This window comes from Rosa rugosa, unplaced genomic scaffold, assembly GCF_958449725.1.
Source record: "Rosa rugosa unplaced genomic scaffold, drRosRugo1.1 SCAFFOLD_215, whole genome shotgun sequence".
In the NCBI taxonomy this organism is placed as follows: Eukaryota; Viridiplantae; Streptophyta; class Magnoliopsida; order Rosales; family Rosaceae; genus Rosa; species Rosa rugosa.
Genome location: NW_026908966.1, coordinates 1 through 11,605, shown reverse-complemented (window position 1 = coordinate 11,605; position 11,605 = coordinate 1). Strand labels below are relative to the sequence as shown.

Here is an 11,605-nt window from a genome sequence, read left to right as displayed (position 1 = left end):
AAACGAGTCGTTTAGAGAAGTGGCCTTCGGTGATCACCTGTGGTCGATCTCACATTAAGGTGTGTATAACCACCTATCACAGATGGACATATGGCACTATGGTTATACGGGCCCTTATCCGGGCTTTTACACTACTGAGAACTCAGACCCGGGACCGGCCCGTTTTATTCATAAACGGTCCGGGCCTTAAAATTTTGAGTTTTTTTTTTTCAAAGCCCGGCCCGAACCGAACGGTCCGGACCGATTTTCCGGGTTTCCGGGTTAAAACGCCCAGGCCTACCCAAACATGTGGAGCCTAAAAAGAATGCGTGAAAGATGTGGCGAGTACAAAACAGTAAACACCGTATAGCCTAAACCGTACTCGTGCCAAGATAAACTTGTGAAAGCTCAGCACACACTCTCCTTGTGACTACATGCCTACTCAACCAAACATTTAACATATTGCTAATGCGTACACGTTAACTGCTGCCTATATTATTTTTAATTCACATTTTCACACTATGCCAAAGTGTTCTGCATACCTAAGCGCATGTGAGGCTAAAATGGGGCTTTATATATGGGTTTTTCACATTTTGTTCATTTTTCCTCCCGATAATTTCATGCATTGAGGGTCAATAAATTACTATATTGAAAAATGTTTTATTTAGGGCCAGTAAAGTTTATATTGGGGCAGTGAAATTTATTGAGGATAAGAATAGTGAATGGTGTTTATCATGTGTTAATAAAAAAGACGGAAAATAAATATCCATTTAAATGGTCTGATGACGAATAAAGAAAAAAATGAACACGTGATTGGGAATAAAATCTACAGTTTTGTCATTTTGGTCCTTCTGACTCAAGATGTTAACTTGTGCAAATGAAAATTTTCCGTACCCAGAAGGAAACATAAGAGCAGTCCATCCAATCTTTAAGATAATAATTAATCGAAAGTTGGATATTAAACAAAAACTGATCCAAATATCTTGTGTTACTAATCGAAATAGCAACCATAATATCTTGTTGAACATAAAACTTTTTTTTTTTGGGTACAAGATGAACGTAACACTTTGAAACAAAGCAAACTAATTATTGGCAAATATCAACAGTAATTTGTTTTAAAACACAACGCATAGTTAATGACTAGAGAATATAGTAATTAATGACTGATTTATGGTTAGGAAGGCCATCCTGCAATCTCACAAATACCACTTGGCTCATCCACATTTCTTTGAATTCGGAAATATCCATCTTCACCCCAGTCAGAGCCTCAAAGAATTCTTCACTAACCAGTAGTTTGTGTCATCTTCTGTCCTATTCCCTACGATTGTAACAGCATGGTAGGTACGGTTATCCATCGGTAATATTCCACATTCTCTATTTTTATCGGTGTAGATACCATATTTGTAATCAATGTAAAATGTCTCGGCGACCTCCATTCCGGCTACAGTCGGCTGTTCAGCCACAAAAGCCTTAACACAATATTTTTCATTATTTGGTGGTATTTTCATGTAACCACTTATCTGCACATAAGGATTTCTTTCCAATTTGCCTTTGCATGGTTGGTTCCTACCGATGATTGGGTAACTGTTCTCCCGGTTGATTGCGTGCTCCGCTGCATATTCAAACCCCCGATTTGGATAACCACCCCCGATTGTGCCCTGGCTCCCCAACGCCATACATATATACTGCCAAATCCCGAGCATGATGGTGATGGCCGACATTCCTATGTCAAGAGGTTTCTCTGAAACAATGAGAGCCATTTCTTTGAAAGGGTTTAGGGTTGTAAATGAAAATTTTCTTTGGATGTAAAGGTTTCTCCAAGTAGCATGAATATATAATGATATGTCTCAAGAAGACTTATTAACAAGCATCAAGAACATGAACTAGCAAAATTACTAAATATTTCAAGAAAATGGTTTTGAGAAGTACCCACATCTATGTGGAGAAAGAGTATGAATATATAGTGCTACGTCTCAAGCTAGAAGGCACAAAAATAATAGCACTCCAAGAAAATGGTCCCAAGAAGTGCCCACATTCCATATTTATATGGGAGAACGAAAAAGCGCGAATATATAGTGTTACGTCTCAAGAAAGCTTGTTAGCAAGCATCAAGAACATGAATTACCTACATCTATGTGGAGAAACAGCATGAATATTTAGTAGCGTTACGTCTCAAGAAGAGTTGTTAACCAGCATGAAGAACATGAATTACCCACAAGAAGAGTTGTTAACAAGCATGAAGAACATGAATTACCCACATCGGTGTAGAAAAAAATATAAAAGTGTTGCATCTCAAGAAGAGTTGTTAACAAGCATGAAGAACATGAATTACCCACATTGATGTAGAGAAAAAGCATGAATATACAGTAGAGAAAAAGCATGAATATACAGTAGAGAAAAAGCATGAATATACAGTGTTACATCTCCAGAAAGCTTATTAGCAAGCATTAAAAATAGAATTACCAAAATTGATAAAGTTTTCCAATAAAATGGTTTAAAGAAGTGCTCGCCAACTCACAATTCAAAGTTCAGATAAACGATTCATCCCTGTGTCAAGTCTTCAACCTCTCTTTCTTCAGAAGAGCCAACGATAAAACACAAACTCCCAAGTTTATGGCGTCAAAACGATGCATTTCAATGAGAAAACAGAGTGACCCTCTTTGGTATTGTCCCAAGTTGTCTAATGAAATTTGTAGCTGCACTGAATCTCAGAGTTTAGTTTTTACCACTGTTTGGTTGCATCACCAGCTATGCTATTGGCCAATAAAAAAGAGGCTACCAGACTACCACAATACACGAGTTAGAGAAGTACTAGTTTCAAGACCCAGAAGACTTTTTTATTATTATTAATTGTTCTGTTTTTTTTTCCATTGTTTCAAGCCCTTTTAGGTCTCCATGCAATATATGCATTTGAGCATTTCACAGAAAGATCAAAACAAGGGTGTAGTTTCACAAGACAAAGAAATGAACGAGAAGATTGGCAATCAAACTCATAAAAATTCATTGGATACATCTTGTGAAAAATTTTACAAAGTTGTTCTCTTGCTGGCTTCCTTAAAAGGTTCATTACAAGACAGATATAAGAAAGCACATGAAGAAGAATGTGTTGCACTAGCAGAAGTGTTTTAGCAAGGGCTGAGAGAATATTAGTCCTTCACATCCGTGACGCCTTCTGGAGATATCTGAAACCGTGCTTCTGCTTCAGCCAGACAAGGAGAGCTGATTACTTTACAAATGCGCTCCTCCCCTCTTCCCTTCCGGACAGCAAGCCTATCATAAGAAGACAGACATGATTAGTAACAATGGAGGCTCGCACAAGGATGGTTTCTTTTGGAAGGAAGGTGTTGAATAAACAAAAAACCTTGTCGTAGAAGCGTGGGCCATGATGTTACCACCAATAGGCTTAATTTGAGGCCCAGCAAAGAGTGCAGAACCATCCACTTGTGCAACTACTTGATTTGTGATAACAACAGCCACACCAAACTGCATTCATAATATACAGAGGGTTTGTCCAATGATGATTCCAAGTTCTAATCCTAGAAGTCCTCTGTAGAAGGTAAAAGCCATTTTTTCCTTCACATATATGATAACTGAATGTGTAAAAGTTCTTACCTCATCTGCTAACTTCTGAAGACTCCGGAGAAATTTTGCAAGATGCATCTGCCGTGCTGAGAGTTCTCCTCTTCCGGAGAAATCTGTTCTGTAGAGGGCTGTGGCACTGTCTACTATCATGAGAGCAAACCTATAGATCCAAAAATCTGTTAAATACTTGGTCTCACCTAAGACATTCTAGACTAGAGCAAGGGACTCAGTAACACAACCAACTTATATAAGGAATTATACCTTGTTTCTACCATCATTGAAGCTGCTTCAAGCAGGAGCCTTGATTGATGATCAGTGTTATATGCTCTAGCGTAGGCAACGTTTTCCAAAACATCAGCACCGTTGAGTCCAAACCTGTACCAAGACTAACTTTAACTATCTAGTATACATAAACCATAACTATGTGTTCACCTCAAGGTAGCAATATCAAACCTCTCTGCTATCTGTAAGAGTCTCTGTGGCCTGAATGTACCCTCAGCATCAATGTACATTGCTTTTCCCTCACCACCTCCATTATCTAATGGGAGCTGAAACATCAAAATGAATTAGAAATGCACCATACTGAATTGTATCATAGTTTGGACTTTGGGAGTGGAAGATAGTGTTTGATTAATGTGTTCTTGCCTAAGACTGAACTCCAAGTGAATATTGACTTTAGGAGTTTGGTAATTATTACATGTGCAGATCATTGGTTATATCTGTCCTTTGACATAGTTGAGTGGCAATTACACATTGTCAAGGGAAATAACCATCTGGAACAGCATATCCATGTCTTATACGATTAAACTAATTTATTATCATCAAGCAGTGGCGCAACATGTCAAACACTAAAGAAAGTCACTTACTTGGCAAGTGACACAAAGTGTGTGGCACAGCTGAGTCTTTCCGGAGCGGAACTCACCATATATCTCAGTAATAGATCCTGTCTCGATTCCTCCTGTCATAAGGCAGCAACTGTGATTCCATTAAAGTATTAACTGAACTTTAAAACACTACACTTTTATTTGAAAAACACGCACTCATTTCTAAGAAAGAAGGAGTGCTCAACAAAGGATGGAAATCTAAGTTTAAAAAGGAGAACAGTGGAAAGTGGAAACTGACCCTCCAATATCTTATCAAGTTCTCTTGATCCAGAAGTGATTTGAATGATTTCGAGTCTCTGAGCATGAAGCTGAGTAGCACTAGTAAAACCCAAAGGCACCAGTTTGGAGGCTATAATGAAATTTAGCAAGCCATTAAAATATCAATATATGGCAAACAAAAAAAGTAACCACATGACATAAGAGAATGTTGGGAAACTGAAAAAGTAGAATGGCATACCTGCTTCAATGATCTTGTCAACTTTAGCTTCACTGATTCCTTTGATTTGCAAAAGATCTTTCCTTGGTGAGTAAGCAACAGATTCAACTGTGCAAAGACCCGCATCTTTGAGCTTCTTCACATCAAGGGAAGCAATGCCTGATGCCTTGTATTACAAACACAAAAACATGTCATCATTAACCAAACAAAGATTGCTGCTTTGGCCTTACAGAGTGAATTCAAGCAGTCAAGATACTCGAATTCTTCTAAAATCAGAAAAACTGAACACTAACAAACAAAACCCACATCATAACTAACAACCAAAAGAGATTCACTGCTTGCTAGGGGTTTCTCATAGCATGTAAAGAACAAAACCCAATGAAATATTGCAGAATTTATCTAATATATATTTAACCCATCATGAACCAGACAAAGATTGATCCTTTGGACTAGGAAAGTGAATACAATCGATCAAGATTCTCAAATTCTTCTGAAATGGGAAAAATTGACCATCAACAAACAAAACCCTAATCGCAAATGACAGCAAGAAATTATCGCCTCCGGGCTAGGGTTTCTCATAGTATGTAAAACCCAAAACCCAAGACTGAGCAAACAACATATCACTGAATTTCATCGCCAAAACCCAAATCAAATGCAAAACCCACATAAAAAATACAATCTTGCGCAAGATTCAACACAAACCAAAACCCCCAATTGAAAGAAACAGAAAACCCCTTTCTTCAATCTTGAATCAAACATACGAATCCGAACAAGAAAACCCCATCATAACCAAATTGAACAATAACCCAGATCGGGAAGCCCCTCAATTGTTCGACATCGACTGTGATTTCAATTGGGTTTACCTGAAGCTGTTCGACGGGAACAGGGCCGTGCTGCATTTCTTCGACCTCATCTTGCTGCTGAACCGTTCTCTGTTGCTCCATGGCTCCGATAACAGAAACCCTAAGACGGCGACGTGTGCTCCTGCGAGTCTATTGTGCCCTTGATGCAGGCGCACACGCAGGAATGGGGGGAGAGGGACGAAATTGATATGTTTTTCAAAAGGGTTTAGGGGCGCGCCAAAGTGAACACTGAGACTTGCCGGGGGAAAGGTTATATGATGACAGAGAGGCTTGCGAGGGAAGCTTGTAGGCTATTATGGGCTGAAATGACCACAAATATATCCAAAGCACCTCTCGTTTATGCTCTCACTTGAGCCCAATATCAGCCCACTTCTCTTGCGAAAAATAAATAAAATTTTAGCTTTTTTTTTAATTATTATTATTTATATATCTCCACCCACCAATCCGATAATGCCGGTGAAATTTAAACAATTGACTGCATCAACAATATCATTAGCAATTTAGCATTCCCGGGCGTTCGTTGAGAACTCTGGCATAGATGGCCTGCGTTTATACTTTTTGTTGGCTTAAACGAAGGTTTGGAAACAAAGACTCTGTACGTTTGCATTGCAGCTGAAACATATAATGCACTTTGAGCCCTTGGAGTTAGACTTAGTTTGGCATAGCTTATGCTTTGCAAATTAATAGGTGCTTAATTTATAAGTTAAGTAGCAAAATATGTTTGGTAAAATTAAATAAAGCAGCTTATTTTTAAAAATTACATCATTCAGTTGTTGCTTATAGAGTTGGTAAAAAACAGCTTTGAATTCGCTGCTTATAGAATTGGTTAAAAACAGCTTTCACAAAAACAAAAAACAAAAACTACAGTTACTTACGATTTAAGTTAAGTTGTTCTAAACTGGGCCTTACTTTTACTTTAAGAGTGAGAGATGATGAGAAATTAGACTGAATTTAGAGGTTTCTCTCTTGTCCACTATAACCAAACATAAAATGCATTCTAATCGAAAGATTTAGTGATACTGTCGGGTATGAGGAAAAAATTATTGTCAAAATGTCATATCCAAAAGTGTGACTCACAAAACTTTTAATTATCAGGTAAGACCTAAATGTATTGGTCTAGAACTCACAACAACTATTTAATTTTATCAACCAAATATGATACACTGAACATACCAGCTAATATGAACAGTGTACGCTAATTACAACAAGATGAAGCAAACGCCAGCTAGGTACAGGTCCAACTGGTTTATTTACCATTCGCTAGTGATGATGGACAGTAAATTTTGCACACTACGTGCATGATTATCCAGTAGATTTTGGTCGCAATCTTATGAAAGGTTTGCATATGTGGTGAGACCATCGATCATCAATCCTACAACTGCAGGTAACAAGAAGTCTTTTCAACCCAATTATTGGATCAACGGAGGCCAGAAACAAAAGTCACGCCAGTCGAAGGAAGCCATGAAGTTCCACCAATAAAGTTACCTACAGTGTACTCAACAGCAATATCAGCTCCAATAACATGAAACCCTGGCCACTTCACCCTCTGGGCCACTCCAGCTCCAGGTCCCACGTTTGCGAACTCCGCAAAGTAGAGTGACTTGAGCCTGGAAGCTTCAGCCCCAGGCCACTGGACCCAGCCACCGGGAGCGATAACGTCGTCTATGTTGGACTGCATCACCACGGCTCTAGCGTAGGCCTTCCATGGCCTCCCAAGATACGAACGGTAGGAATGTTTAGCAGGAGATAAGTCTGACCCGGGCAAAATCCTACAGTTCTGGACGGAGAAGCCCGTCTTTTGCCCCGGGTCGGACCTCCCGCTTGCCAGGATAACACCATAGCCCTTGTGCCTGCGGAAGATGAGATTGCAACTCTGGAAGACGGCGGCGGCGTTTCCGAAGATGAAGTCGAGGCTGCCATGAATGTCACATTCTCTGTAGAATTGGCGGAGGGCGAGTGCGTAGAGTGTGTCCTGGTAGCCAACAATGCTACACCTGTAGAGAACTGAGTGATCAGAAGAGATGTACAGAGCTAAGGCTTGTTCTCCATCAGGGCCTGCTGTGTTTTGGAAACCAATATCTCGAGCTATGAACCCATCTCCTGTTACGGCTGCCCATGCAATCAAATAAGGAGAAAATCATGTTATGTTCTTGAGAGTTTTGTGTATCTCCGTACCATATATATTTCTTATAGAAAATTAGAAATAGAACGAGGCTGTAATGTTAATATGAAAACTAAGCGGAGGTAGCTAGTAATATATGGTATAGACTATAGTAGAATTAAATTGATTATCCTCTCACTATTTTTCTAGTATTAGTTTATCCTTACACAGAGGGAAAAACGTGTTCCAAGCAAATTCGCTCCATCTTTTTATGAGCTGAGTATACCAAAACTCTAGGGTTTTTGGTAGCAGGGCGGCGGCAATTGGGTCGTTCCTTGCCTGTCAGGGGGGTCTTCCGGCGCCGTTGGTATCTGGTGTGAGACGCTCGCGTGTGCAGCGGAGGGGAGTATTCTCAGATTTGGGATCGGGGACGACCTGCATCTCTGGACGAGAAGTGGGTGTGAGGCGGCGACGGATCTGGTTTCTGGTTGTTGGCGGTGCACCTTTGTCGGCATCTCTTCGAAGGCAATTCTGGTTTTTGTAACAGGTCGGGCTTGTTTAGGCTGCGAGGCTATCTTCCAGGTCGGACCCAGGTCCCTCGAGGTGGCGGGGATGGTTGAAGATCGAGGTCGTCCGCCAGAAGTGGCGGCTTGCTTGCTTGGTGTGGTAGCAGTGCCTCCGGCAAGCTTCCTAGGGTTCTGGTTATCGACGGTCTGAGTTGCAGATTGAGGGCAGTGGGTGTGGGCTGGGCTTCTGGTTTCAGTCCATTCTCCCTCCTCTCTCTTGTTTGGGCCAGAGGTTGGGTCGGGGCTCTTGTTGGACTTGTTGTGGGCTGGACTTCTATATGACTCTAATTTGAGGCTATTCACTGCTTTGAATTACGGTGGAAGGGTACACCAAGATGGTCTTAGGCCCCAAGCCATTCATGGTAGATGCGGAGAATTAGGGTTGTATTTTGGAATAAACATAGTTGTTAGTTGTTTTTTCTTTGTAGTTTCCTTTTGGTTAGTAGTTTTGCATTTCCTTTTTGGATTTTAGTTTTCGCATTCCCTTATGGGTATTAGTCTGACTATTTGTGTAGTCAGTTGAGCAGTGATTGTAATGGGTGATCTTCGGATCCCCTAGTTTGACCTTGTACGGTCGTCATAATCTTTTAATCATTGAAATATATTCCATTTCCCTCAAAAAAAAAAAAATATATATATATATATATATGACCATTTTACTAAACTCAATGCGTAAAATACAATTAGGTACCAAAAAAAATAATAATAAAGAGGATTTTACGTGCAACGTCAACAACAACAAAAAAGAGCAATCTTATTTCATATCTAAATGGGGTCCAATATAAACACTGAGATGAGTATTGAGTATTATTGATGTTTGTGTTGAAACTTGAATTGAAAGCAACTTCTTTTATATGGTTTGAGGAGGAAAAGCACCAATTTCGATCAGTTGGTATTGTTGGAGTTTAAAATATCAAACGACACATAGTAATTATACAAGATATATATATATACACACACACTAATTACATACACAAACAGAAAGAGGTATATATACGTAGCTAACAAATTAAAGAAAGAGAGATCAGTACTCACTGAATGTAACTGAGCCAGGCAGGGAAGCACCTTTAGCGACGCTAGAATCCCCAGTAATAATAGTCGAATACTTTCCATCTCCAATCAACGTAATACCATCGTTGTTAGTCTTAATCTTTTCCTTATAAACTCCCGCCTTCACATAAATCACAAACCGACCCCCTGAAGCTGCCTGAATAGCCTCCGACACAGTCTTATAGTTCCCTGATCCATCTTGTGCAACCACTGCGTTCGCTTTGACTGTGGTTGCCTGAAGTAGTTTCCGGTTCTTCGGCGAAACCCATTTGGGAAAAACCTCTGCTTGTTTATCGCGAATTGTGTTCTTCGGCGTACCGATACTTGTAACACGGTTGACGAGAGCTAATAGATTACTTCCCAACTGAGAGGCATAATCTATGCGCTTGGAAAGGTCGACTCTGAGATTCTCGGAGCCAGTGAGGCTGAGGCCGTGGTCGGCGGCGTAGTCCTTGCACGTTTCTTGGAAAGTCAAGGCGGCACTTAGCCATGCCTGAATGTCGTGCTTGTTTTTCAAGGGAGATTTCTTGAGAGCTATTAGGCATTGGTCTAGGCGCTTCAAGGACATGGTCATTAGCTCTTCACAGTAGTCTGCATATGTACCACCAAAACAAAAACAAAAAATTAAACATGAGTTTTGTAATAAATATTACTAAATTTTAAGAGTGTACGTCAATAATCAATTGTTTGTTCTTATCTAAAGACAGAATCCTCGTGCAAAAAACCCTAAGACGCCGCTCTTGACGTCCCAAACCCTAATATCAACTGAAACGGCAAAACGTCCGTCAACAATAGCGAGATGACATCCATTGATGCAGTCACAGCGTCCTTTGCAGCCTCTTTGGCCCTGGCCGGCAATGATATCGTCGACATCACCAAAATGGAGGGAGGCACGCAGCGGAGGGCGACACAGTCGTATCTGCTTGCCAGACCTTTGGCACCAAAGCCGGTGCTGAATGACCTCAGGCAACTATTTCGTCGGATATGGGTTCTGGAGGCGGGCTTTCGAATCCAACAACGAGCTGAGGATCGTTTTCTCATCTCTTTTGATCTCCGACAAGACCGCAACAAGGTGCTGCGAGGCAGTCCATGGCAATACGAAAAGGCACCGGTAATCCTGCAGATCTTTGATGGGGTGTCACTGATTCATCAGCTATCCATGACTGATCTCTTCTTCTGGGTGCGCATCACTGACGTACCACCGGACTTCGAAGAGCGCCATACGATCAGAAACATCGCATCTGTTGCTGGTAAGTTTCTTGAACTTGATGACAAGCTGTTCAACACTACTGGAAGAATTAGGGTTCGGGTATCCCATGACATCTCGAAACCTTTTCACTTCAAAAAAACCTTAAAGTTGGACACAAATGTGATTGCTGAGATCCCGTTCTTCTTTGAGAATTTGGGAAGTAAATGTGATGTTTGTCATTTAATCTTCCATGAGAATGGGATCTGTCCACTAGCTGCTCAAGTGGTTCCTGCACCACCTGTAGAGAAAACTCCAGACATAACATGCCCTCTGCTAGGCTTTGCAAATCAGATTGTTAATGGCACCTTCACTTTCCAGGGAGTGAAGACCCCTGTCCTCCCTCCTGTGAGTCGAATGCTATTTGGTCCGAAGGAACAGATACGAAAACCTATTATTATTCGAGAGCATGTGCTACGCTCCAAGGACATTGGGGAATGCAGCAACACAGAGCTAACCCTTGTCCACCACGGTCCTAAAACGAGGTCGTCCCACCTCTCCTTTCTCTTCACCACAAAAGTTTAAGGGTATCCCGGCACTACTCGCCCCTACCTGCATGCTCTGAAGCTCCTACTAAAAAGGTGAAGCACCCGGAGTTCACATCCAAGTTTACTAGCAAATCCCTATCCTTGGTGGAGGTGCCAGGCTGTGTACTTGTCCCAAAGGAGGGGAATGGAACTGACACAAAGAAGAAGAAGCGGAGAAGGCCCCTAGGATCAAGGAACAAACAACCCTCTGGGAAGAAGATCGAGAAAGCACAGGAAGCCTGCTATGCTTTCCTTACTCAACCTCCAAGCCCTAGTGTAAAGGGCAAGGAGAAAATGTAAAGGGCAAGGAGAAAATTTAAGTTTTTTATGTTTTAAACTTTGCCTATTTGCTTTGCTTTTCTTGCTTAATT

The 11,605-nt window shown here is 40.9% G+C and overlaps 3 protein-coding genes across 3 annotated transcripts; all 3 read right to left on the bottom strand.

Moving 5' to 3' along the window:
- Positions 1–1,238: 1,238 nt before the first annotated feature.
- Positions 1,239–1,739, bottom strand: LOC133724281 (actinidain-like). The gene has a single exon (XM_062150972.1). It carries the CDS (start codon positions 1,737–1,739, stop codon positions 1,239–1,241), a length of 501 nt encoding a protein of 166 aa, XP_062006956.1.
- A 1,205-nt stretch (positions 1,740–2,944) lies between these two features.
- Positions 2,945–6,015, bottom strand: LOC133724282 (DNA repair protein RAD51 homolog). Its single transcript, XM_062150973.1, has 9 exons — positions 5,745–6,015; positions 4,903–5,047; positions 4,684–4,794; positions 4,428–4,519; positions 4,015–4,109; positions 3,823–3,936; positions 3,592–3,721; positions 3,341–3,462; positions 2,945–3,249 (listed from the first exon to the last, which is right to left on the bottom strand). Exons 1-9 carry the CDS (start codon positions 5,823–5,825, stop codon positions 3,126–3,128), a joined length of 1,014 nt encoding a protein of 337 aa, XP_062006957.1. The 5' UTR covers positions 5,826–6,015; the 3' UTR covers positions 2,945–3,125.
- Positions 6,016–6,773: 758 nt separating this feature from the next.
- LOC133724283 (probable pectinesterase/pectinesterase inhibitor 54) lies at positions 6,774–10,035 on the bottom strand. The gene is made up of 2 exons (XM_062150974.1): positions 9,447–10,035; positions 6,774–7,853 (listed from the first exon to the last, which is right to left on the bottom strand). The coding sequence occupies exons 1-2, from the start codon at positions 10,033–10,035 to the stop codon at positions 7,162–7,164; spliced, it is 1,281 nt and encodes a 426-aa protein (XP_062006958.1). The 3' UTR covers positions 6,774–7,161.
- Between the last annotated feature and the right edge of the window lie 1,570 nt (positions 10,036–11,605).

Bases quoted from the DNA above. Each gene is read 5' to 3' on its own strand.
- LOC133724281 (XM_062150972.1), bottom strand. From the start codon at position 1,739: ATGGCTCTCATTGTTTCAGAGAAACCTCTTGACATAGGAATGTCGGCC.
- LOC133724282 (XM_062150973.1), bottom strand. From the start codon at position 5,825: ATGGAGCAACAGAGAACGGTTCAGCAGCAAGATGAGGTCGAAGAAATG. The intron at 4,520-4,683 runs GTCAGTTTCCAC...GCCTTATGACAG, and splicing joins ACTTGATAAGATATTGGAGG to GAGGAATCGAGACAGGATCT. The intron at 3,463-3,591 runs GTAAGAACTTTT...TTATGAATGCAG, and splicing joins TTCAGAAGTTAGCAGATGAG to TTTGGTGTGGCTGTTGTTAT.
- LOC133724283 (XM_062150974.1), bottom strand. From the start codon at position 10,035: ATGACCATGTCCTTGAAGCGCCTAGACCAATGCCTAATAGCTCTCAAG. The intron at 7,854-9,446 runs GTGAGTACTGAT...TTGCATGGGCAG, and splicing joins GCCTGGCTCAGTTACATTCA to CCGTAACAGGAGATGGGTTC.